The sequence below is a fragment of the Microcaecilia unicolor genome, chromosome 6 (genome assembly GCF_901765095.1).
Source record: "Microcaecilia unicolor chromosome 6, aMicUni1.1, whole genome shotgun sequence".
NCBI classification, from domain to species: Eukaryota; Metazoa; Chordata; class Amphibia; order Gymnophiona; family Siphonopidae; genus Microcaecilia; species Microcaecilia unicolor.
The window spans coordinates 132046647-132073280 of NC_044036.1; the positions used below are offsets into that span (position 1 = coordinate 132046647).

The window sequence follows — 26634 nt, forward strand, 5'->3', positions numbered from 1 at the left end:
TTCTATGTCTGGCAACTGCAATACTTTCCTTGTGCTGCACAGTAAAAATATGTATTATTATTTGCTATAAATTTGTGAAGTGTCTGTTCTATAAATAAGAGAGATAATTTATATGAGGAACAACAACATTTTGGGGAAAACAGATTTACCATAAACAAAATGATGAAATAACAGAAGTGCCCTACATACATAATTCAACAGAGAACGCAGAGAGGATGTGGAAAGCATACTAACAGGAAATTCTAGAACCTGCACTATTTTTCAGATATGCACATGGTTATAGTTTATTAAAATGTTATACACAGCCTTTCTTTGCTGAAAAACAAGGCGGTTAACAATGTGCACAATACATAAGTACATAAGTATTGCCATACTGGGAAAGACCAAAGGTCCATCAAGCCCAGCATCCTGTTTCCAACAGTGGCCAATCCAGGTCACAAATACCCGGCAAGATCCCAAAAATGTACAAAACATTTTATACTGCTTATCCCAGAAATAGTGGATTTTCCCCAAGTCCATTTAATAATGATCTATGGACTTTTCCTTTAGGAAGCCGTCCAAACCTTTTTAAAACTCCGCTAACCACCTTTACCACATTCTCTGGCAACGAATTCCAGAGTTTAATTACACGTTGAGTGAAGAAACATTTTCTCCGATTTGTTTTAAATGTGTACTACATTGTAGCTTCATCGCATGCCCCCTAGTCCTAGTATTTTTGGAAAGCGTGAACAGATGCTTCACATCTACCCGTTCAACTCCACTCATTATTTTATAGACCTCTATCATATCTCCCCTCAGCCGCCTTTTCTCCAAGCTGAAGAGCCCTAGCCGTTTTAGCCTTTCCGCATAGGGAAGTCGTCCCATCCCCTTTATCATTTTCGTCTCCCTTCTCTGCACCTTTTCTAATTCCATTATATCTTTTTTGAGATACGGCGACCAGAATTGAACACAATATTCGAAATGCGGTCGTACCATGGAGCGATACAAAGGCATTATAGCATCCTCATTTTTGTTTTCCATTCCTTTCCTAATAACACCTAACATTCTATTTGCTTTCTTAGCCAGAGCAGCACACTGAGCAGAAGGTTTCAACGTATCATCAACAACGACACCTAGATCCCTTTCTTGGTCCGTGACTCCTAACGTGGAACCTTGCATGATGTAGCTATAATTCGAGTTCCTCTTTCCCACATGCATCACTTTGCACTTGCTCACATTAAACGTCATCTGCCATTTAGACGCCCAGTCAGCCTACACACTGTTCTGGAACCTGGTGTAGTTTAATGGTGGACGGACACATGGCTTGGGACTCACAGTTACACATGTAAATTGTAGAATGCTATCATTTGCATGCATGCGTTAGCAATCTAGGAATGAACATTTACGGCTGGTGAGTAAGCTGTGCCTGAAATCCAGGCGTGTGTTTGCCCACGTACACCAGTATTCTGTGAAGAAAGGAGGTGCGCACTTTTCCTTACACAAGACATTACTGGTACCCTAAACACAGGCTCACTGTTACAGGAAAATCCCTCTCAAAGCTTGGCAGATAGTACAGAACTTAGTCAGCTACACTTCTTCCGCGCATTAACTGCATGGCGCCATCCCCATCCCTTCCTTACCCCAACATGGCATTTTCCCTGGGATTTACCAGTCATGCTGTAAGCAACAATAATTCCCACAGAAGTAAATCTGTCACATACTTACTAATAGTGGATATCAGATCCTGAAACCTTTCCTTAGGAAAGAGCGGGTTTTCCAGTCCTCGGAAATAGAGCTTTAGAACGCCAGCTACGGAATTAATGTCATGCTCATTCTGCTCATCCACCAGGGGGTCTTCACCTGGAAAGGGAAATGATATACTGCCTTCTGTTCTTTTTGCAACTACATTCAAAGCGGTTTACATAGTATATACAGGAACTTATTTGTACCTGGGGTAATGGAGGGTTAAGTGACTTGCCCAGAGTCACAAGGAGGGACTTGAACCCAGTTCCCCAGGATCAACGTTCACTTCACTAACCACTAGGCTACTCCTCCACTAGCAACATTCCATGTAGAATCTCAAATAGGGAAAGGGAAATGGGACTTGATATACCGCCTTTCTGTGGTTTTTGCAACTACATTCAAAGCAGTTTACATAGTATATACAGGTGCTTATTTGTACCTGGGGCAATGGAGGATTAGGTGACTTGCCCCGAGTCACAAGGAGTTGCAGTGGGAATCAAACCCAGTTCCCCAGGATCAAAGTCCACTGCACTAGGCTACTCCCAGTGAGCTTGTATACTATGGAAAAGGTGCGGGTCAGGAGACAGCAGGGCCACACATGCGGAGGCTTCATCTCCCTATGTCTCAGGCATGAACTTAGCTCTGAAGCTCTACAGGACAGGCAACCAGTGTACATGAATGTCATTTCTTGTATGGGGAGTTGAAATCAATCCTACAGTGGGTAAAATGCCCAGAGTCCATGATACTAAGCTGACAAGCCTGCTAGATTACAGTGGCTGTGCAAGAGTTAATCCCTGAATTTGGACCCAATATTCAGACCTCGGCAGGCAGGCCCAGCTAACTCCCACGGTCAGTGCCGAACCTGAACATTCAATGTTGGGCCATTTCTGGTGAGCAGTATTAAATATATGGTTTATTTTTAACCAGTTTGAACCAACCAAGCCGATATTCAGCCACTATTTCACGTGATAACAGCCACTAAGTGCTAATATTCACACTGAAAATTAGTGCTTAGCCGACTAAGTACCATTTAACCGACCACAAGCCGTTCATGGCTGGTTAAATGGTTTTCAGTATGGATGGTCTGTGCTTATAATGTGTTGTTGGTATAAAGGAGTTTCCAGTGTGAGACCTCTGTGAGTTGAAAGGTCAAGTGAGGCATCCATTGTTCAGTTGATGAGGCTACAACATGCCACACGTTCCACAGGGAACAAGTGTAGCCTGGATGATGAATTCAGTGTTTAATATGTTTAATGAACTAATGACTTTAAGGATAATCTCAAAACTCCAGCAGCTGGATTTTGTTTTTTGAAATGGGGGAACATAAATCATATTTCTTAATTGTATGATGAGCTAGTACTAAGCTTAAGAGCTTGACTCAAGATGGTTCTTGAATTGTCCTGAGGCTGTACCTCGTTCAAATGAATTCTTGATGTCATTAACTTCAACTTGAGATCCAGGAACTCTGAAAATGCCCTGTTGCTGAAGACCTAATAAAAGAAAGACAGTGTAAGATATGCAGATAAATGCACTCAGGGTTGAAGAGCCTGCGGGAGACCTGGACATCTTCAGTGCCAGTCTATGCGTAGTTCACATTCTACATCGCTAAAGTCCATCCCTAACATCTCCCCACCCACTCTTTCATTTTGCACATGGATAGGGTAGGAGCAGATGGGGACAACTACCTCCCTGTATCACTAAACCTCCAGGGGTGGCCCTCTAATATGTCTGGGGGGGAGGGTTGGGTAAACGTTAGGGGATGGATGGTGGTGGGGCGTCTTATGGATGCATGGGTCAGGTGGGAGGAGCATCCTGAGGGGGGTGGGAGAGTACATCAGGGATGGGGGATCTGGATCAGATGATGTACTTTAATTCTGCTACCCAGGATTCTGATTTAGCTGGCGAGAATGAACTTACCATACAAATTGATATATCGTATGCAGCTTTCAACTACAAGTGGTATCACCTGTCCCGAATCCTGAAAACAGAATTAAGAACTTATTGATATTCCAGTAATTTACATCTTCATCACAATCCTTTTGAAAAGCCAGAAGTTGAATATTAGTAGGGCAAAGTGATTTCTATGAGCACAATACAGGCTTCACTCCAGACCTGGGCTTCCAACACCCTTCCCCAATCATCCTAAGTATTGTAATCTGACAGTACAACTCAAAAGTCAGGACTTCAAATCCCATAATGCTTTGGAAAGGAAAATTCAAAGTCACACTGAAGGAGAAATGTGACCCAGGTATTTATGGAATTATCTGTGGCCAAGCTTGCCAAAGTTGTACATTCTGGACCACCGTAGGTGTGAGACTGCAAATCCCAAGACCCAGCTAAAAAAAACTAAAAGATTCTAATAACTACCATTTCAAAAATACATTCTAGCTAGAAGATTAAAACTGCTTACTGCTGTCTAGTCTAGCTTGTATGTCCCCAGCAGTGGCTCTTCTCAGCCCATCATCCATAAATAATAAATTCTAACCTAGTCTGGGGAGCCCAGGCCACCCTGCTGCAGATGCAATCTTTCATTAAAGCTGTGAGGTACAGGGCATTCTGGGATTTGTAGTCCTCTCTATCCCACTAAGAAAATGAGCTGTAGTTTAAAAGACAGGTGTCAGGAGACAGGTGTGACGCTCTCCTTCAATTTAATATCAAACTATTAGCCAGTCCCACGGCTGCAGCTCACACCGTAAAAGAAAGAAAAGATCACAATATGGAGCTGAATTCATTATTTTATGAGGACCTGGCTGCGAGACACAGTACAAGCAGAATGTTACTTCCAGGTCAGTGAATAGATATGATCTCACTTTCATAGGTAAAGACCATCTGGACCACAGTCAATATAGACTAATGGACCATTTCAATTAACAGAACATGCTTTTCCCCTCTAGGGCAAGCTCCATAATTTTAGGGATCCCGAAGGAAGAAGGTGTGCTTTGAAATATCAAGCCCGAACTGTCTTTCCTAATCTGGGCTCTCTCTCAGCAAAGGAAAGCATGTGTTGTAAATACCTGGTTCCTGGTTCGAGTATTTCTTCTTCCTCTAATAAAAGAAAAAAAGCAAGAGAGCAGGAGAAAAAGAGAAGCCAAAAGCATGAATAAGATGAATAAAGAAAAGAGGAAACCAAAGCAAAACATTTCTGCAGAGACATGAAAGTTTGGAGACCCGTGAAGATCCCCAGCAGGACCTGATGCTCAGTAATAGCGCACTGCAAACCCCCAAATCCCCTAAAAGACAAAGAGACCATCAAAGCGCAAAGGACAGAGGATGGAGGCAGGAGAGTGAGCCAGCAAGGAGACAGGCTGCAGAAGAGGCCCCATCCCATTCCGCATCAGCCTCTCACAGCCAAGTACCTTAATGAACGTTTCCATATTGCCATGAAAGAGTTTATGATTATAGACTGAGCGAGGCCTAGCTCTTCTCATTTTCTGTGGTTTAGGGGGAAGAGATGGGGGCCTGGGAAAAATGGAACAAAACAAATCAACACAACACAAAAACTTCACAGAAAAACGCAAATCTCCCTCCTCTATATCAGCAGATCTAACTTCCAGTTCTTGCAAGGGCCAATGCAGAAAGCCTAGCAGTAGAGCCAGCTTAACACACAGCATCTACTGTGAAATTAGCAACCAAAAATCCAAATTACTGCCTCGTTAAAATCGCAGCAGTAATTTGCAGCTCATTGCAAAATGTCACCCTTCCTGTCAGTGCCTGAGCAGTGACTGGCTCATATGCTGACAGAATGACATAAAAAAGGAAAAATTGTGGGCAAAGAAAATATTCTGCCCCCCCCCCCTTCCCCTAAACCATGCCTCAACAAACCGTCCCCATAACCCAACCCAATCACTTCCCTCCCCCCAATATTTTAAAATAATATTCCTGGAATCTAATGCACTCTACCACCCCTCCCTCCCCTCCTGCCCCAACCCAACTTTAAAAAAAAAAACTTTCTCTGGTGTCTAATGCATCCCCTGAACCCCTCCCCTACCCCCTCGAGGCATATTTTAAAGCGGCAGGAGCGATGCCCCCTTGCTTCTGCCTTTGGGGCTGCCATCTTGACCCTACACTGTACATCCTGGCACCAAGCAGGGTTAGTCTGCCATATAAGGAAATTTTTTCCTTATTTGGTAGTTTCCACCTACACAAGGTCAACCCTGCTCAGTGCATCCCACGATGCACCACATGGGGTCAGGTACCACCATTTTTGAAGACAACAGACTGGAGGCAATTGTAAGTGGGCACAGCGGAAGGGTCAGGGGGTTCACTAGACGCCAGGGAAATTTTTATTTTGTTTTGTTTTTACATTTGGGGTGGGGGATGTGATGGGAGGGTGGGATGCTCTAGACACCAGGGAATTTTTCTTTGTTTAAATATTAGGAAGGAGAGTAGGAGACTGGCCGGATTGGGTCAGGGGTTGCTGATTACAGAAAGCTATCAGGACAGGGGAGTCGGGTCAAGCTATGATGCCATGAACCTGGCAAAAAAATTCTAGCATCAGAAGCCCCTGTTTTTCTCTCTGCATTGAAGCGGAATGCCTAATGGCCTTATCATCCAATTCAATACACTGCTCTCTGCACGGCCTCTCAGCCCTCAGGCACTGATGATGGTGGTCACAGAATAAACTATCACAGTTGTCTTATCCCCTTCCACTTACAACACATGAGTGGAAGCTCAAACCCTACAGACTGCAAGGGTTTTTTAAGAGATCTCACACCCTACCCTCAGCCGAAGCTTCCCTTCCAGTTCTACACTTAGGTTCTCCAACTGTTTCCCAGTGTTCAAGCCTGCAGGGACCAAGCAGCCGTAACATTGTGTGCTGCTGAGAATGGTTGCCACAGGACAGTATCCCAGGCCAACTAGAAGAACCGGCAGAGCCAGGCCTGGAAAAAACCAGGTCACACAGGACCTTTCACAATGCTGAGATCCTGGGTTCAATAATCAGAAGGGCCTTGTATTTAAAGGAAAAAAATACAATGAACAAATGGGATTGGTGTGATGGATCAGCAGTGTGAAAGAGCTGCACTGTGTTCCCTGAGTTGTCCAGGGCAGGGGAGGCCACATAGGCAGCAGTCACAGCACCAGGTGGTGACACCTACTGGTCAGACTTAGGGCCTGCTGCATGTACCATGTTCAGGACTGTCACTGCCATGATTGGGGGTCAAAGGAGCTTTTCAAAAATGCAAGATAAACCTCGAGTAGTTGTGAATGTCTATGTTTATTTACAATTTTCTAAAGCGCTTAACTGATACAGAAAACTCAGCAGTTTATAAAAAAATGGAGGGCTCACAATGCTGTAACCCCAGCAGAGGCCAGTTGAATTTCAGCTGGAAGCCAAAGGAGCAAGAAAAAAAACTGCTGGAAAAGAAATTCTAGAACATTAAAATGTAAAGTGTGTTTTGTTTGTGGTTACTTCTGTCCTCACTGAGAGAGTGTTACAGAGAATCTATGCTTGGATATTTTGAACTCAGCAGGATGCACTGATAAGGCACTCAGATGCAGCCCTCTGGGAGGTCCCTTTCAGCACATCCTGGTGCACAGTGACAGCAAGAAGAGCTCAGTATGGAACATCTTCAAAGACTCATACAGCCATGCGTAGTCTAGATAAACAGAAGCGTTTCCAGGTGCCCATCATTCACATTTACTCACATACCCCCTGATTTTGAACCTCGGAGTATGACAGTATCTTGTGAAAACTCCCTGAATTCTCTATGGGCTTCCAAGCAAACACATAACATTTCAGTGAGGAATCTTAAGGGAAAATCTACTGCAGTATGTCCACAAGTGATTTAACAGTTACCAGAGCCTTTAAGAGTACAATTTTCCAAATCAGGGGTTCTCAACCCAGTCCTCAAGCCAGTCAGGTTTTCCACCATGAATATGCATGAGAGACATTTGCATGCAGTGGTTCCATTGTATGCAAATCTCTCTCATGCATATTCATTGTGGATATACCGAAAACCGGACTGGCTGTGTGAGTTCCAAGCACTGGGTTGAGAATCTCTGCTCTGAAGTGAGCACGGAAAGCAGAAAGTGGTTGGGGTCAGTGAGGTTTCCTGTGAATATGGGAGCTGAACCCTGTTCCTGCTGCTGTATCCCTGGATTCGTGCAAACTTCTGATACCTGCAGAGAGACTGTGTTGCAGCATGCTGATACAGGCTGCCTGAGCACATGCACAGAGGAGCCAAGAGGAACCCTGAGCTAGGGTTACCATATGGCTCCAGAAAAAGGAGGACGGAGCCATATGGTAACCCTACCCTGAGCCCTGCGGTAACATGAGATAAAAGTACCATCTGTGTCATCAACACACGGGCCCCAGTGTAATACAACAGTGTTATCAGTGTCACTAACACGCAAGGCCCACTGTAACAATATTATTATCTGTGTCACTAGCACAACACCCTCTACTTAAGGTTCCCAGGATGTGGGGTATCTGTCAAATTTCTGAGTCTCCTCTTACCTTGTTGTTCCACACTCAGCTCTTTCACCTGCAAAAAAAGCCACAGAAAAATGTCTATTGACGTAGATACTAAACAAGTAAATTCACTGTTTTCTGTTTTGGGGAAGCTCAGTGGTTTCTCAGCTTTCTGCCAGCAGATGTCGCCATTCTGCCAACAAGGATGTCTGTGGAAGTGAACAGGCAGAGGGCCATTGGCTCCATGTGCTGTGCACTCCTGGTTGCCATGTTAGTTGCAAGTGTATTAGGCACTCGAGACAAACCTTCCGCTCTACACCTCCTCATTTAACTTTTAGCCTGTAGCTCCTCCCACTCAGATTTGAAATAATTAAACTCAATAATCAAGATCACCTCAATAGCACAATACTTATAATGATCCTGTAAAATGCATTAAAGTGTAGCATGCACTGATGGCCTTTAAATCAGTGGCGTAGGAAAGAGGGGGGCGGTGGGGCGGTCCGCCCCGGGTGCACGCCGCTGGGGGGGTGTCGACTCTGTTGGTTCCTTGCTCCCTCTGCCCCGGAACAGGTTACTTCCTGTTCCGGGGCAGAGAGAGCAAGGAACCAATGGAGCCGACGCAGCTCCCAGCGACGTGGACTCGGGGGCGGATCGGCCCGCCCCTCGCTTCCAAAGTAACAATGCGCTCCGGGGGGGGGAGGGTGCACACCGAGGGGGGGCGCCGTGCTGCACCCGGGGGGGGGGGGTGCACAGCGGCAACCCGCCCCGGGTGTCAGCCGCCCTCGCTACGGCACTGCTTTGGAGTGTGTGGCTGTGACTGCAGCTGCTCTTTGCTGCCCCCTCCCTGCAGGTAGAAGTAACTGCTGAAGCTTCTCTGAGTTTCTGTGTTGGATAGGTTTCATTGTTTTGCTGCAGCTGCTCTCTGCTACCCTCCAGAAGCTGCTGTCCTAGGTGACTGCCGAGTCTGCCTGATAGTTAAGCCGGCCCACACATTAATGCACAGAAATTATGGTCAATAAACATTAAAAAAAATAAGGTGGTGCCTTACATTAAACTCTGGAATTTGATGCCAGAGGTTGCAGTGAAAGCAGTTAATGCAGCTGGATTTAAAAAAGGTTTGGACAAGTTCCAAGAGGTAAAGGCCGCAAGAGGAGAAAAATTTTCTTCACCCAACGCGTAATTAAACTCTGGAATTCGTTGCTGGAGAATATGGTGAAGGCGGTTAGCTTGGCAGAGTTTTAAGAGGGTTTGGACAGTTTCCTAAAGGACAAATCCATAGGCCGCTACTAAATGGACTTGGAAAAATCCACAATTTCGGGAATAACATGTATAGAATGTTTGTACATTTGGGAAGCTGCCAGGTGCCCTTGGCCTGGATTGGCCGCTGTCGGGGACAGGATGCTGGGCTTGATGGGCCTTTGGTCTTTTCCAGTGTGGCATTACTTATGTACTTATTATTAAGGTAGACCTGGGAGAAACCCACAGCTTGTCCCTGGGGTTAAGCAGCATATAATCTTGCTACCCTTTGGGATTCCGCATGGAATGTTGCTACTCTTTGGGTTTCTGCCAGGTACTTGTGACCTGGATTGGCCACTGCTGGAAACAGGATACACTGGTCTGACTCAGTATGGCTATTGTTAGTTCTATTTTAGGTTAAATTTCTGTGTATAAAATCAATCCCCACTTCCTCCAGAGGAGGTAACACTTCAGCCTTCACTCAACCTATAGGCTCCCCACACTCACACTCCAACACCACAGGTCTTGCAGATAATAGACCCAAAGGGATTGAAAAACAGGCTGCAGTCTTACAGGGCTTTGTAGAGAACCTGATCTCTTCCCATATGTTAACCAGCACCCAAACCAAATCACCCCACAAAACCAGTGCAACTAGCAATTCCTGGGTTCACAAACAGCAGATGAAATAACATCCAAAAACCTGAGCAGCAGCATTCTCTCCTCTCTCACCTTCACCAAGGGTCTGCTTGAGTAAGTCATGCTTAGCTTGCAGCTTGGTGATAAGGTTACTGCCATTCAAATACTCTTTAAACTTCTGAAAGAAAAGAAATGTGATTAGTAACTGGAGGAGAAACAGCCTCCAATGTTGCCCCGAGGAAGGGTGTAAAGAGAACAATGCATGCCAGAAAAAGTTTCTGCTAAAGGCTTTGTTGGCATCTCTCACAAGGGCTCCAGATGTTCCAGGTTCATTATGACCACAGCCTGCATCCGTCTCTTGCCACTCACATCAGGAGCCATCGCACAAAAAACAGTACGAGAAGCTTCACCCACAACATAATCACCTGACTGCAACATCGATGACTTTATTAAAATAATAGCTCTGTTGGTCATTTACATGTTAACCCTGATTCCCTCGTTCATTTGTGCTGTGGCAAGCAAGAGAACCAGTGGAACACCAAAAATATCCCATAAGCAAACAGCCCAAACAGAGCAGGTTTGGTCAAGTTCTAGGAATCAGCCTGACTAGGAAAGAAATTGGAAACAGGCAAAACTCAGAATAATATCAGTGTCATCCAACTGATCCAACATTTCTATACCTGACATATCGGCACAGAACAAGAGATAATGGGGAGAAAGGGATTCTGCCTCCAGCAGTAGCAACAGGGAAAAGTAATACACCACCAACCCTTAACGCTGGAAGCAGTGCAAGTCCCACATACAGAAATAAAGAGAGCAGCTCACTTACTGTGAAATAAAACATTTCTGTCTCCCACTGGTTGGCTCTCCGCTTGGCTATGTTGACTTTATTCATGTATGTCTCAGAAGTCACTGACTTGATGGAGTCTGTGGAACGACTGTGCTGAAAGGCATCCGACACGTCAAAGTCCTCCACCGTCAGCATGTCCTGCAGTGTCTGCATGGTGGCATCCAGAGTTTTCCGCACCTGAGTGGGTTGGAGACAAAGTTAAACCAGCAATCTCAATCTTTCTGTGGCCGTGACCCCATTTGCGTAGATACTGAAGGCACCAATCCCCCAGGCCAATGACATCTTTATAGCAGGCCCATCTAGATGGCAACCTCAACGGTGGGCTTCAAAATGCCATTTGGGGTTAGAACCCACAGTCTGGAAGCCCCGAGTTAAACCATTTGCTAGAGCTGTGCTATGGTTAGATATCTCCAGTACAACAGATGACCAACTTCACTGCTAACTCCAGACTCTGTTCCTTTTATCTTGCTGCACCATATACCTGAAATAGACTTCCTGAGCTGGAACGTCAAGCTCCATCTCTGGCCGTCTTGAAATCTAGGCTAAAAGCCCGCCTTTTTGATGCTGCTTTTAACTCCTAACCCTTACTCACTTGTTCAGTACCCTTGTTTTATCATTCCCACCTTAGTAATTCCCTTATCCCTTATCTGTCCTGTTTGTCTGGCCTAATTAGATTGTAAGCTCTGTCAAGCAGGAACTGTCTCTTACACGTCCAGTGTACAGCACTGCGTACGTCTAATAGCGCTATAGAAATGATAAGTAGTAGTAGTGGTGGTAGTCTTTGGGATTCCGGAATCTTGCTACTCTTTATCCTTATCCCTTATTTGTCCTATTTGTCTGTCTTGATTAGATTGTAAGCTCTGTTGAGCAGGGACTGTCTCTTTATGTTCAGTGTACAGTGCTGCGTACGTCTAGTAGCACTATAGAAATGATAAGTAGTAGTAGCAGTAGTAGTAAGAAGGGTAGAAACAAGCTCCACTCTTCTTAGCGGGGTCCAGGCACCAACCCAAGATAGGAGGGAAGGGAAGCCTGCACTCTTATGCTAGACCTGTTCTGCAGTAGGGCAATGTGTGACCTGGGGTGGAGTAAGTGGTGGGGGGGGGAGAAGGAATGTATGGTCTACTGCTGTTATCATTATCGTGAAACATTTATATAATGCTACAAGGTTAAGCAATGTACAAACACATAGCAAGACAGACTGTGCAATTTACAATCTAATGAAGACAGAGAGAGAAGAGACAAAGGGATAACATGTAATCACAAAGGAGGGGTTTATTTGAAGACAGGGATCACTTTATGCACCTGAGAACAGAGGCAAGAAATCAGGCCTCTGCCCAGCTCACAGATCATATAAGAGAATGAGGAAATGGGAGTAGGTGAAGGGCAGAGTAGGAGGGGATCTTAGGTTACAAAACGGAGACCCATTCTCAACTTCTAACAAAGATCAAGTCACCTAGAAACTGATATTTGGTGTAAACAAATTCTGTTACATAACTAGTTATCTGCTGAAGCAAAGATCAATGCAAATAAGTTAGACCAGTGCCCATGTGGTTCTCATTCTGTGGGAAAATGGAAAGCCTTCATTTCCGGTGAAAATCTCTTACTCAGATTCGTAAGGATTTTGTAGTTACTGAGCTGGTGCAGAAGTGCTTGTCCTAGAAACCTTTCCCACTCCCCAACCCCCTCATGCACACATGCAGCACTCACCTCTTCATTCTCAATCTTCAATGTGGCAAGTCTGGACTGCAACTGATGGTATCGCATGAGCAGCTCTGTCTGTACAGGCTGCTGGGCGCTCACCTGGCACACCTGTGGCAAGAACAGAGCAGGTCACTACACAGCTTCCAAGGACAGAAAAAAGTGAGTCCAGGGGGCATTTGCACATCACCAGGCACAGGGAGAAAGCCTCTGAGCCCCTTGTACAAAGAGAAGGATTACAGCATGAGACCCCAACACACGAGTGCTTTAACCCCATTTTCAGAGGAGGACTCTATCAGATTCCTTTCAAATCACCTGGTCTGTAACTGTTCAGCACTTCGTACATGGCTGGATTCTGCAAACTCAGTGCACAGAGGACACATCTGAGGTCTGGGCATAAACTGACATGGTATTTTCTTCAGATTCAACTGGCAATGTGCAAAAATCTCCTTGACTCTGGAAGGGCAGGAAGGAGGAGTAGGGGAAGATGATCTTGCTGTTGTTGGGGGAGGGTGGAATTGTTATGTTTGCTTTCTATTTCTTAAATAAAAATTTATTGATAAAAAATAATAAAATTTCCTTGACTGATTAGGAAGCAGTTTTCAAACGGGCCACACTCTGTCGTTTTAACCACAAACTTTGTACCATAAATGCCTCTGAACATTTACACCTGTGTTTCCTGCCAGTGCTCTTATGGAATTTGAAAATGGCCATCTGTGGGTGCTATTTACCCCCCACCCCATTCACACTGGAGCATGCCCCTGGGGAAAACCTCTTCCCAATACAGACAGAGCTGGGGTTTCAAAACATGTCTCAAAGGTTCCGAGCAGCTTGGTTTTTCAGGATTCTCCTCCAAGAATATACATGGGATAGGTTTGCATGCCATGCAGTCACAGGGCAAGCAGATCTCTCTCATGCGTATCCATTCTGCAAATTCTTAAAACCCAAACAGAACAATCACAGCTGAAATCAAAACTATATAAATTCCAGATATATTTTACAGAAGGAGAGGAAAGACCTCAAAAGTCCAATACTGGTAACTTTAAAAATCTCATATACCAATGTTCACGAGACTCCATTCTTATCATCGGTCTTAAAAACCTCCTCTGATTTTTTAACCAATCACATGCACAAAAACTTCCAAAATGCAAAAATGTTTCAAGAACAAGACAATGAATAAATCATATGTAAACACTCAGCTTACAAAATACATCCCGACGGAGATCGCCGTTTCACTTGACTGAAGCTTCATCAGGGGATCTAAGAGCATCATTAGTCAGCTTACAGACTTTTTCCCCATGCCCCTAAAGGGTACACTGCCAAATTTCTGACTGAACAGGAGCAGTAGCAGCACATCTCCAGTCACATCCATGGTGCCTCAGGCAGAAACATGGGGAACAGGAGCTGCCTCCACTGCTCTTCCACATGTGCATCACAAAGGATTTAAGTATCCAGAAAGGGAGAACAAGGACAGCAGGGTGAGATATTCCAGTCCCTGCTCAGGACTAGCCTTAGGACTGCAAAAATACCATTTAACATTATTTAGTTTGACACCATTTAGATCTGCTCATTAGATATAAAGTGGCATATTAAGCATAAATAAACAATAAATAAATAAATAAATAATAAGCTATAAATTATAACTATAAACTACTGCAGAGATGAACAGCATCCCACTCGCCTACTTTTCAAGTGCTAGTTTACTACCATATGTCCGGGTGGGGTTTTCACACCTACAGACTTTGGCAGAATTAAGTGCAGGATCTTTTTAATGCATCCAGGGTATGACCCTGTCTCCCCCTCCCCCCTCCCCCACACACACACCTATGACTTATTGATTGCTTTTCTGCTACTGTGTCTCTTCCACTCTCTGTGACTACTCCTCCTCCTCCTCCTCAGTGCCCGAAACCACACTGGGTTCATCACATTCCTGCATCTTGGCCCTTAGAAGAAAATTATCCACTGAAGCCAAGATGGCTCCCCCCACACCACCACCATGCTTTCTCCTCCCATCCTGTTCAAAGTCTCTTTCCAAACTCACCTGTTAGTTATTCCAGCAATGTACCCTGTCCTCTGTCAGCTGGTGCCACCTTTTCTTTTTTTTTTTTACACCCTCCTCCCTGGAACCAGGCCACAATAAATAAATCAATAAAATAAATTCACAAGAAACCCCCTAGTCCCCCTTCAGGCCCATCTGCTATCAGCAGTTTTTCTCTGTGTTGACATTTTTAAATTGCAAATTCCATTACGAGGCTCCATGTCTGTAAGATCTAGCCACACACTGCACTTGAATTTGTAGGTTCTCAAACAGCAAAGCACCCCAGCTGGACAATCTCTGCCTGGTCGGGGCTTAGGTGCCACACATCCTGCCTACCTCGTCTCCCATATGGGGCTGAAACTCAAACTTCAGGGGAGGACAGAAGACCTGGTTACACATGTCCATGATCTTGTGCTTGTCACTCCGAGCATCCAGATTATCCACAGCATTCTCAATGATATCCAGGCCCTCGTGGCGTGATGTCTCCAGATTATATTCTGCTGAGAGATAGGTCCTAAAGGTTCGTGCCAGGCTTGTATGAAATCCAAGGTCACAGCACTGAAAGGAGAAAATAATGCAAATAGAATAAAGAATATCAGATGAAGGTCTGCTCAAAGAAGCCTAATGGACTTTAACTACTGAGAACCAGAGAGACCAGACCCCAAGCAAACAGCAATGTGAGAACCGAGGGGGGGGGGGGGGTCACACCCAAGGAAAGATCAAAACTGAAAACCGGGAGACCACACCCCAAAGAAAAAAGCAATGTGAGAACCAGGAAGGTAACACAAAAAGGAAAGAACAATGTGAGAACCAGGGAAACCACACCTCAAGGAAAGAACAATGTGAGAACCAGGGAAACCACACCCCAAGGAAAAAAGCAATGTGAGAACCCACGGAGATCATACACCCAAGGAAAGAGTAATGTGATAACCAGGGAGACCACACCCAAAAGAAAGAACAATGTGAGAATCACAGAGACCACACCTCAAGGAAAGAACAATGGGAGAACCAGGGAAACTACACCCCAAGAAAAAAGCAATGTGAGAACCCACAGAGATCATACCCCCAAGGAAAGAGTAATGTGATAACCAGGGAGACCACACCCAAAAGAAAGAACAATGTGAGAATCACAGAGACCACACCTCAAGGAAAAAGCAATGTGAGAACCAGGGAAACCACACCCCAAGGAAAAAGCAATGTGAGAACTGGACAGACCACATCTGAGGAAGAAGTGAGGATGGGAAGTGAGGAGGTCCTGCCCTGAGGAAGAAGTGAGGATGGGAAGTGAGGAGATCATGTCGCGAGGATGGAGAGACACTGAGAATCAATCAGTTAGATGTCACTTTAGCATCATTGGCGGATGGAGGAGGAAGCATGAAAATAATTAGATATTCTGTATGATGGAAATAGGACAAGAGCCAAATGGAAAAGCATGAGGAGTTTGTGCAGGGAGGAGTAAAAAGAACCAAAAACATACGGAGCATTTTTAGACTCTTTGCCTTGTACCTAATTATAAACGGTGTAGTAAGCAAATACTTTCAGTCTAAAAACTGTCAACAGGTAGAAAGGCCTCACAGACTTTGCCCCCAATCAGTCCCGCAACACCTCCCTCAGTTCAATACAGCTAAAAGCATTAAGGAATGGAGAAGCTGAACAAATACGCAATAAGACAGACCAAAAGATCATACTATAAAACTAAAATAGGGACTGATTACAAAGGCACGAAGAAACTATACCAACTCGTGAACAAACTCCTAGATACCAACTTGGTCACTACAACGAATACAGACATCCTACCTGCAGATAAACTTGCCTAGTATTTCAATGAAAAAATTGTAAACCTATGCAACACGCTACCTCAGGACAACATTGACATAGAAAAATTCCTTAATGAACTGGACCCAACCTCTGGAGCATACCCGGCTGACCGAACCTGGTCAAACTTTGCCCTCCTGACCGTCGAATCAGTTACCCAGGCGATCAGCAGGTTCTCCAACACTCACTGTAAACTAGATACCTGTCCCAGCTACCTAATGAAATCCGCCCCTGACCGCTTCATAGCAGACTTCACATCCCACCTAAATTACATGCTCCAACAAGGTCTCTTCCCTAAGGAAAATGGCAATATCCTACTCACCCCGACACCAAAAGATACCAAGAAAAAAAACTAATGAAATCACTAACTACCATCCAGTAGCATCTATCCCGTTGGTAGTCAAACTGATGGAAAGCATGGTAACCAAACAACTTACAGATTATATAAGCAAATTCTCAATATTACACGAATCACAGTCAGGATTTCACCCCCTCCATAGCATCGAAACAGTACTCCTAGCCAAATTCAAGCAAGAAATAGCAATAGGCAAAAACATCCTCCTCCTGCAATTCGATATGTCGAGTGCATTCGACATAGTAAACCACAATATATTAATAAGACTACTAGACAAGTTTGGGATAGGTAGAAACATACTCAGCTGGATCAAGGGTTTCCTAACCACAAGAACATATCAAGTAAAATCAAACTCAAACACATCATCACCATGGAAAGCAGACTGTGGAGTACCACAAGGATCACCGCTATCACCGACCCTCTTCAACCTAATGATAACCCCACTAGCCAAGTCCTTATCCAACCAAGGCCTTAACCCTTTCATCTATGCAGATGATGTCATAATATACATTCCTTACAAAACTAAACTGACAGAAATCACCAACGAAATCAAGCTCAGCTTGAACATCATGGATTCATGGGCAAATACATTTCAACTAAAACTTAATAAAGAAAAAACACACTGTCTCATCCTTTCATCCCAACACAGCGCGGACATCCCCACAAGTATCGACACCCCAGCCTGAAAATCCTCAGCGTCATAATGGACCACAACTTAACACTGGAGAGCCAAGTGAAATCCACAACAAAGAAAATGTTCCACTCAATGTGGAAACACGTGAAATAATTCTTCCTGAGGGAAACATTTCGCAACTTGATACAATCAATGGTAATAAGCCACTTAGACTACTGCAATGGAATCTATGCAGAATGCAAAGAACAAACCTTAAAGAAACTTCAGACCACTCAGAACACGGCAGCCAGGCTTATATTTGGAAAAACACGATTTGAAAGCGCAAAACCCCTCGCGAAAAATTACACTGGCTCCCAATCAAAGAACGCATTGCCTTCAAAATCTGGACCCTGGTTCACAAAATTATCTACGGCGAAGCCCCTGAATACATGACAGACCTAATCAACTTACCAACCAGAAACACATCCGAATCAACACGAACACATCTAAATCTACACTACCCAATCTGTAAAGGACTTAAATACAAATCTACCTACGCATCCAGTTTTTCCTACATAAGCACTGAACTGTGGAACGCGTTACCAAAAGCCTTGAAAATGACGTACGGCTACCTAAACTTCCGGAGAACACTAAAAACCAACCTGTTTAAAAAGGCATACCCTACCGATCCAACTTAAATGCCCGACCTCGGCCACACAACAAAACTAAAGCACGTAATGGACATAAAACAACTCTACCGCTCTACGATTCCTAATGTGGCTGTACTATATGAACTGTATCTTTCCACAACATCACACTGTATTTGTTCACACCGGAGTCTGCAAACGCCTCTCCGGTACTATGTAAGCCACATTGAGCCTACAAATAGGTGGGAAAATGTGGGATACAAATGTAACAAATAAATAAATTTGATTCCGGGGCATTAATATGTGGGTAATTTATAGGGAATTTACCCTGGATTACAGGAGTGCAGTGAAGACATGAGGGAGCTTTGTGTGACACTCGCATCCATCACTTTATCAGCGACCCTGTTCGATGCCACATCTGTGTCCACCTGAGCCCATGTGACCTGTCCAAATGGCACCTTTGGGTGAGGGGGGGCATAAATGTAGAAAGAGATGCAAGAATGGCGCAGCCTCAGACAACCCACTAATCATTCACATCAGTTTTCATTGGTGTGTGGCAATGCGGCTGAAGGGTCGGGAATCGTGGGCGGGTGGGAGGCCTTTAATGTTCTGGAAGTAGTGCAGACCTGGTTACTTACATCGATAAGGTCAGAGACATCATGGATATAATACTTGCTCACAGCTGCATTGGTCGCAGAAAGGTTCAGTAAATAATCATTTCTGGCTTTAGTGCACTTCAACTTATTTTCTGAATATTTGGCTTGTCTCTGAAAAGGAAGACAGAGAGCCCTCGGTTAATTCTAGTCTTAATTATGATCTAACATTAAGACACTGCCCTGAGTTCCACAGTACCTTCAACAGTGCAGGGGTTCCCTTGGTACTTCTTTGCAATATCAGCATAGGCTCAAATCTTGCCATGGCAAGTCGAGTCATTTAAAACATCTCCACAATAAGCCCGGGGATTAGGTACCTCCCCGTGTTTCAATGAGTTAACACCATAGCTGAAGCACTCTTGTCCCAAGTCAGCAAGTCCTCATGTCGGTACTAAAAAAGAAGAAAAAGAACTAGGAGCCTTCACACTACAGGTATTCCGTATATAAAGCTTATATCATTGACCCGACACGGGCCGTGTTTCGGAGCTGAGCGCCTGCATCAGGGGTCGTTCGCTTTTTGGTCATCCTCTTTGACAACTGAATCCAAATGGGACCAAACTTTAGTCTGAGCAAAACCAACCGTACAATAATCCCGCCAACCGTACACAGAGTCGTGGCTTCTTGCATACTTCCTTACCTACTATGTCAGAAGACCACAAGAAGCCACGACTCTGTGTACGGCTGGCAGGATTATTGTACATTTGGTTTTGCTCGGACTAAAGTTTGGTCCCATTTGGATTCAGTTGTCAGTGGACGACCAAATAGCGAACGACCCTTGACACAGACGCTCAGCACCGAAACACAGCCCGTGTCGGGTCAATGATCTAAGTTTTATATACGGAATACCTGTAGTGTGAATAAAGATTTTGTCCTGCTTGTGAAGGCTCCTAGAGCTTTTACTTCTTTTTTTTGATTGGATTTTGTTTTGTACTTTGCACCCTCTTTTTTGCTGTTGCCTGGACACATGTCAGTACTGTCATCCTTTCTCTTCACTGACACTGGCCCAAACCCAGATATGACCCTGGTGTCCCTAAGCTCCACCCTAGAATGCCTGTGTGCCCCATTTGCCCTTGAGCCCGCGACATGGAGAAATGAGACCATACCTTTTCCTTCATCTTCTCAATCTTTTTGACAGAGCTGCGTCTCTGGGGACGGTCTTCGAGGCGCAGCAGGTTAACCGGCGCATCCCCAGACTTGCTGATCTGTTTCTCCTCTTGCTTCTCCGCCTCCTTCAGTTTGCCTTCTGCACTGATGCTTTCCGCATGGTACATGTGATACGTTTTCATAACCTACAGTGATGGAGAAACAGCCTCAAAGGAATGTATAGCTGCAAAATCCATCTGGCGGGCAGTGGGGCTGTGTTCAGGTCACATAGACAGAAGACAGAACACAGATCTCTGTATGTGACCTGCACATGGTGCTGGCAGTCTGACTATCTCAGCAGCTTTGCAGGTGACAGCACAACACACAATAGGGTACAAGGCAGTTCAGCGACACAAAACACAGAGCCACAATCTTGTCGCACCTACGAGCTTCTGCAATCCCAGACTGCAGTGTGCCAACAAGAGAGCTTTATCAGAGGAAGCAGATCACAATACCAGCCATCTCTCTCCTCATCCAATTACACTCCCTTGGCAAGGCAGCTGCTAACATCTGTCCCAGGGGTTCTGCTGGGTCACTGAAGTGGTTGAGAGCTGACACATGAACCACATGAGCTGCCACTTCTGACCTTGCCATGGTTGTCTGCTAAGTTTTCCATCTGTTCCAGAGGCTGCACTCAGATTATATCGGCCCAATACTCAGTCCAGGTGGCCATTCAGTCCTGCAGTAAATATTCACTGACCACTAGCTGTTAAACATGTGATGGCTCAGTGGTTTAATTTAGGGTGGTCTTTTCTGTAAACTCAATTAAACCGCTTAACTGTGAGGACATCGGCTAAATATTACTACTGTATATAACTGGGCAGAACCCCTCGCTCCACCCTAACACATAACCAGCCCTCTCTATGTATATTCTATGTGCAGCACCGCTGAACAGACATATTTTTAAAATCCGCAGCCATCATTTCAAAAACCCCACTGGCTGCTCAGACTGAATATTGGGCCACAGAGTCTATGAGTTCAGCTTCTGGATTTAGATGCCAGACTTACAACCATGGAAGGGCCACAAATGCCAGCTCACGTGGTCCTATCTGTATATCACCAGGGTGTTTAACCAGCTTTGCAGCAGTGAGGCTGAGAATCAGTGACTCAGGGGCTGATATGTTTACTGACAACCTCACGTGTATATTACCCTAAGGGCTACTTACTGTGTACAGTTCATTGGTGACTTTCTGCAGTTCTTCGTGCATCTGAAGGCCTACTTCCTTGCTCTGAAAAGGGAAGAGAGTCAGTATAAAACTATTTTCCAAATTCTTCCACAAAACCCAAATCTGTGCAGTTTTGCACTGGCTCCAGTGCCTGTCGCATGACTACAACCCTTCCCTTGGCATGCTGTAAAAATTCATGAAATGAGCATCATTCTCTCCCGGCTGCCAAACATCGGACTCTCTCCTTCCTATGAGTCTCCCAGCTGGATCAGACTGCAAGACAGGTTCCAACTCTTTCAGCTTTCCTTTCTAATGAAAAGCAGAACCTCCATCCAAAATTATTTGAGGGTTTGGAGCATATCCCTAACGTGAAGAGAGGCTTAGCGCTCAGGCATTCCCTCTTCTGACCTTGCCTGGCTCCCTATCGAAATTGCCTGGGTGGAGTGGGGGGGGAGAGGGGGCTGAGTCCACTGCACCTCAGAGACTCTAATAAGAGCCTGGAAGCCATTTGTTTGCTGCTCTTTATGCTTCATCCGTCAGTTTCAGCTCAGGCAGACACTCCCTAAACTGAGAGCAGGCTCCTGAAAGCCAAAGCATCTGAGCCGAGAGCGAATCCAGCTCCACAAGAACCCCCTGCGACAGCCAAGCAGCGCCACACAGGTCCACTTGCGGTTTACAGTCAACACTATATCCTCACTTCTAGATCTGGAGCTTGGTTTTTTTTTTTTTTCTTAGTATCCCTGGTTGCTTTTGAATGCATTATGAATCCTCAATACTCTACCACACTTCAGACCTTGTTATGAAACTCTTTCTGCTGCAGCTGCAGAAAAACATTCTGCTCTGTTAACACTCCAAAGTCAGAACCAGGAAGTAAAGGGAAAGGGGGGAAAGGGAATGGGACTTATATACCGCCTTTCTGTGGTTTTTCCAACTACTTTCAAAGCGGTTTACATATTATATACAGGTACTTATTTGTACCTGGACAATGGGGGGTTAAGTGACTTGCCCAGAATCACAAGGAGCTGCTGTGGGAATCAAACCCAGTTCCCCAGGATCAGGGTCCGCTGCACTAACCACTAGGCTACTTCTCATCAGATCTCCTAGTGAGTCACTCTCCTTTCCCTCCCTCTCCCACTCCAAGAATATCTATCCCTTTCCCCAATCTATCGTCCTCTACCCTCTCTTGCTCACCCCTATACCAGAGGAAGCCCTCAGTGATACACATAAGCTGCTGATGCGCACGGATCTCATTTTTATTCTTTCTAATTCATCAGAATATTGAAAAGAAATTATACATAAAGGTTCAGCAGTGTCTGTCCAACTGTCTAGGGGCAAAATTACTCTCCAAAACCTTAACACAACGGGACCAAATTTGGTGGAGGAAGAAAACAGAGGAACTGATACATTAAGTTAAAAGAAATGGACTAGATCACATTGGTGATATAGTCTCCCCCCCCCCCCCCCTCCAAAAAAATGGGCCAATATATTTCAATAGGAGAAGCGCTGATACATAGCAGATAGGGAATTCTTTCAAACGGTCCTTTACCTCTCCTGTCTTAATCACAGACAGAGAGTGAACACAGATATACACACTCAAATGGAGGTTGGAAAGAATTCCATGAAACAAGCTCCACATGCTTTCCCTACTTTAGGGCATGGCAGACATTTTGAATGTGGAGTCATGATAGACAGGACTCATCTAGGCCACTAGACTATGTGCACATAGAAGAACACAATCTCCGCAAGTTGAAAGCAGCCAGGAACACAGCAAAGATGACACAAAAATAGTCTTAGACAATGTATAGAGGTCTTCTTTATTAAACAAGTTCAAACCAATGTAGTTCAAATCGAATCGACACGGCTGTGTTTCAGCCAATCGGCCTGCCTCAGGAGTCTTAATATTCTTTGGGAATGGTCTGTGAGGTTGAAGTATATAATCTGATACCAAGCAAAGTACTCACTCCTTGTTCAATGCTTAGAAAACGTTGTCCAGGGTCAGCAATACGCGTCGCCTATTGGAGGCAGGCCGATTGGCTGAAACATGGCCGTGCCGAGTCGATTTGAACTACATTGGTTTGAACTCATTTAATAAAGAGGACCTCTCTACATCGTCTAAGACTATTTTTGTGTCATCTTTGCTGTGTTCCTGGCTAGGCCACAAGACTGCCAGGGCTTCTAAACTATAACCATAATATGCACACACAAGCAATACAACGTACTAAGAGTGCATTCACATCACATAAAGTTCATAATTTGCATTGAATAGAAATTCAAATAAACTATCACATGAATTCTAAAAACATTACTTAATCAAAAGCCAGACTGTTGCCAAAGGCCTTTCGGAATAAGAATGTTATCAAGGCTTTTTTGAACATATCAAGAGATTTCATTGAGCACATATTGAAAGGCAATTCATTCCACAGTTTTGGCCCTGCAATATAAAAAATAGATGCTTTATACTCTTCAAGCCGAATTGAGCGAAAGGCTGGAACATCTATCAAATTTGCAGAGACAGAATCTCACCCAGTCTATTACTAAAATTATGCAGCTCCTACAGGACACAATAAAAATGTCTGCTTAGAGAAGATTCATGGTGCTGTTGCCCAATAGATGCCAGTTCTGATCGAGCCACCCTCCAAAATCTGTTACAAATTTACAAAAAATCAGGCTGGAATCATCTCTGAATGAAAGATATCGTATAAAACAGCTCTTGTTTTTCTTAGTTACAGACACCCTGCACATGTATTTATTTATTGCATTTGTATCCCACATTATCCCACCTATTTGCAGGCTCAATGTGGCTTACAGAATTTTATCGAAATGCAAGTGAAAGGGTAACTTTATCTCGGCTCGCTGCTTGTTCATTATCTTTGAAACACTCGGGTAGGGTAAGATCTCTGATCTCACATCGCTGCATCCAGGACAGGCCACTTTAACCTATCAATAGATCACCTTATTAATTCATAAGGCCGTATAGAAAATGCAAACAAACAGGGCTTTTTTTGAGGGGGTACTTGGGGGTAGTGAGTACCGGCACCTTTTCCATTGTCTGCTAAAATGGACCCCAAGTTTTAATGAATGAGCTCAGGCTCTACATACCAAATTGGTTGCAGGGGGCCTGACTATCGTGGGGTGGGTCCCTCAGTGATTACCCCACCCCTTAAGGGTGGCCTAGCATTTGAGTACCGGCTCCTTTTTTGCTAGAAAAAATGCATTGAACAAACTATAAAGTAAACTACAGCGACATATTTTCTTTTAAATCTCTTACAGATAATATATAACTTAGCACACTGACCTTCTTAAAGAGACGGATGACATCCTCACTGATCTGGGAGAGACGGACAATGACATTGTTCATGAAGATATCATTCAGTGTCGCATGGTCTTTGCTTTCCCGTCGGGTCTGGGTCAGTACCAGATACCAGCAGTTCACAGGAGAAAGGAGATGCTGATCTTTTCTGTGCAAAGGTTAAGAAAAGCGAGGAGCGTGACGGATTGTACTGCATTAGGACAGCATGAGGACTTTGAATCTCTCTGACAGCCAGGGCCTCAGGAGCCCAAGCATCAGAGTAATTTAATGCAGTGCACTAAAACAGGGTGTTTCAGAGTCAGTAAAGCAAGTGCAGTGATTTACTCTCTGGTTTTGCTCTGATTTATATTATTCCAGAATTTAAACTTTTGTAAAGCCCCTCTTGTCAGCTGATTCCAAATTTAGAATCCAGTCTTCTGCAAAGGTTCCAAGTAGGCTTCACACTGGTATGCAGAAAGCATGAGCATATCAAAAAGGCAAAACAACAGGAGAAACTCTGTCCTACAGACACATAGATTATGTGGGAATGGAAAGACCAACTGGTCACAAAAATATAGAAATTGTCAGTGGTGTTACAGGTACCATTGACGGACCGGTTTGGTCCTTGAGTAAGTATCAGAAAACTATTGTATCTCGTACCACGACCACCTGTGACTTTAAGTGTATGGTCTATGCTATATTGTGTCCCTGCAATCTTTAGTAGACCCATAAAATATTGTCTTAATGAGCATAAATCACGTATTAATTGTAAAATCATGACTGCACCATTGGTTGCCCATTGGGTACAGAAATTTGATATAAAATGGAAGATTACTGATAAACTTGAATTGAGGTGGGAGGGTTTTGATGCTGATAAGATATCAACGTGAAAGAAAAACGTTGGATTTATCAGTTGAAAACGGGTTAAATTTGGCGATAGACTGGTGGTCTCTTTTGTAAGTAGGGCATTCGATAGGCTGTAGTGAATGTCAATCAATGATGATGTCACTATATCGGTCAGCATTTTGTCCCAGGCACCATTTTGAAATATAATTAAGTAAGAACGAGCAGAGGCTATTGCGGTAAGAGGGATTTAGCGGGAGTTTTCTTATACAAATGAGGGTTTCTTTTTTTTACAAATTTTAAGGTCATTGTGTTCTTTTACACACACAATGCAGGTTCCTGAAACATGGACCATGTTGGTATGGGTCCTTCAGTGATACAATATTCAACTGATCAAGCTAAATAGCGTTTTATTAAAAATGAGAAAACAAATACAAAGTTTGATAGATATATTAAATAATTATGAAAAAGTTGTTGATGACCAATGGCGATCACTGAGTCGCTGGTCTATGTCTCGGTGGGAAAAGAGTCACTGCTGAGGTCAAGTGAAAGACATACTCACTTTATTAATTGTTGGTGGAGGTTTGGGGTTTGTTATTAATTTTATATTGGATACCCCAACCGTGAACTTTTTATAGACTGCATAAAGTTGATTTATCAAAAGGAAAGCATGAGCACAGCACAGAAACGTGAACAACAGATCCTCATCAGCTTCCCGTGCAGGTGTCACACGGATGTATGTACAGTATGAACACAGCTGAAGAGCAACTCATCAAAGCTCCATGTAAAGCATGAACACAGCAAGGACAGCTGAAGAGCGGACCTTCATCAGAATCCTATGCAGGCATTACACAAAAGACACCATGTACAGCATGACAGAATGAATACAGCACAAACAGCAGAGGAGCAAACCCTAGAAAGAAAACTTTTTTTTTAAACAAGGGTGTGGTCATGATAAAAATGTGTCTGCCTTTTATAGAAAAGAAGGCTACGGCCAGAATGAATGAAGTAATTATTAGACATTTCCATGCAAGTAATCTTACAAGTACCAGATGTGGGGACTTCTGGTAAGCAGCCATGGCATCCAGATGTATTTAGCTTAGCTCCACGGCTTCCCTCCCCCTTCCTCTCCACGGTGTGAAGATTACCGATACCCTCCAAACATTTTGTGACCTAAGTGGAACAGGTTTGGATACAGCGTGTTTACTCTGCCATACTGCAGTCATGCCGTAGCAAATTAAACCCAAACCGGGTCCGTCTATTAGAGATCTGTACGCTGCCAAGTCGGCCAGGCAGGCTAAAGATGGCGCAGGCAGCGGTAACATTAGTCTCCCTGGATCCAGCTCTCTGCCGCTGCTTTTAAAGGAATTCTGAGAGGCTGAGATGGTAGATGTGATAATTACGAGGCTGGAAGAGAAAATGGAGGCCTTTTCAGCCTGTTTAGAGACTGTGGAGTCTACAGTTATGGAGCTGAATTGCAAATGGGACAGGGAGCAGCAGGACACCAGAGGTTGGAGA

At 44.3% G+C, this 26634-nt stretch overlaps 1 protein-coding gene across 3 annotated transcripts in view; it reads right to left on the reverse strand.

Moving 5' to 3' along the window:
• Positions 1-26634, reverse strand: part of SRGAP3 (SLIT-ROBO Rho GTPase activating protein 3) — a 155292-nt gene that overhangs the window by 30720 nt on the left and 97938 nt on the right. For 2 of the 3 annotated variants that reach the window (XM_030205440.1, XM_030205439.1), the window contains exons 3-15: positions 24280-24442; positions 20985-21047; positions 19779-19964; positions 18661-18789; positions 14929-15150; positions 12564-12665; positions 10836-11033; positions 10100-10184; positions 8180-8207; positions 5079-5181; positions 3640-3700; positions 3135-3212; positions 1705-1839 (exon numbers count right to left, since the gene is read on the reverse strand). In XM_030205440.1, coding sequence (XP_030061300.1) covers positions 1705-1839; positions 3135-3212; positions 3640-3700; positions 5079-5181; positions 8180-8207; positions 10100-10184; positions 10836-11033; positions 12564-12665; positions 14929-15150; positions 18661-18789; positions 19779-19964; positions 20985-21047; positions 24280-24442 — 1553 coding nt within the window. Of the gene's footprint in view, positions 1-1704; positions 1840-3134; positions 3213-3639; positions 3701-4736; positions 4768-5078; positions 5182-8179; positions 8208-10099; positions 10185-10835; positions 11034-12563; positions 12666-14928; positions 15151-18660; positions 18790-19778; positions 19965-20984; positions 21048-24279; positions 24443-26634 lie in introns of all 3 variants that reach the window. The other variant, XM_030205441.1, reaches the window with a different exon arrangement.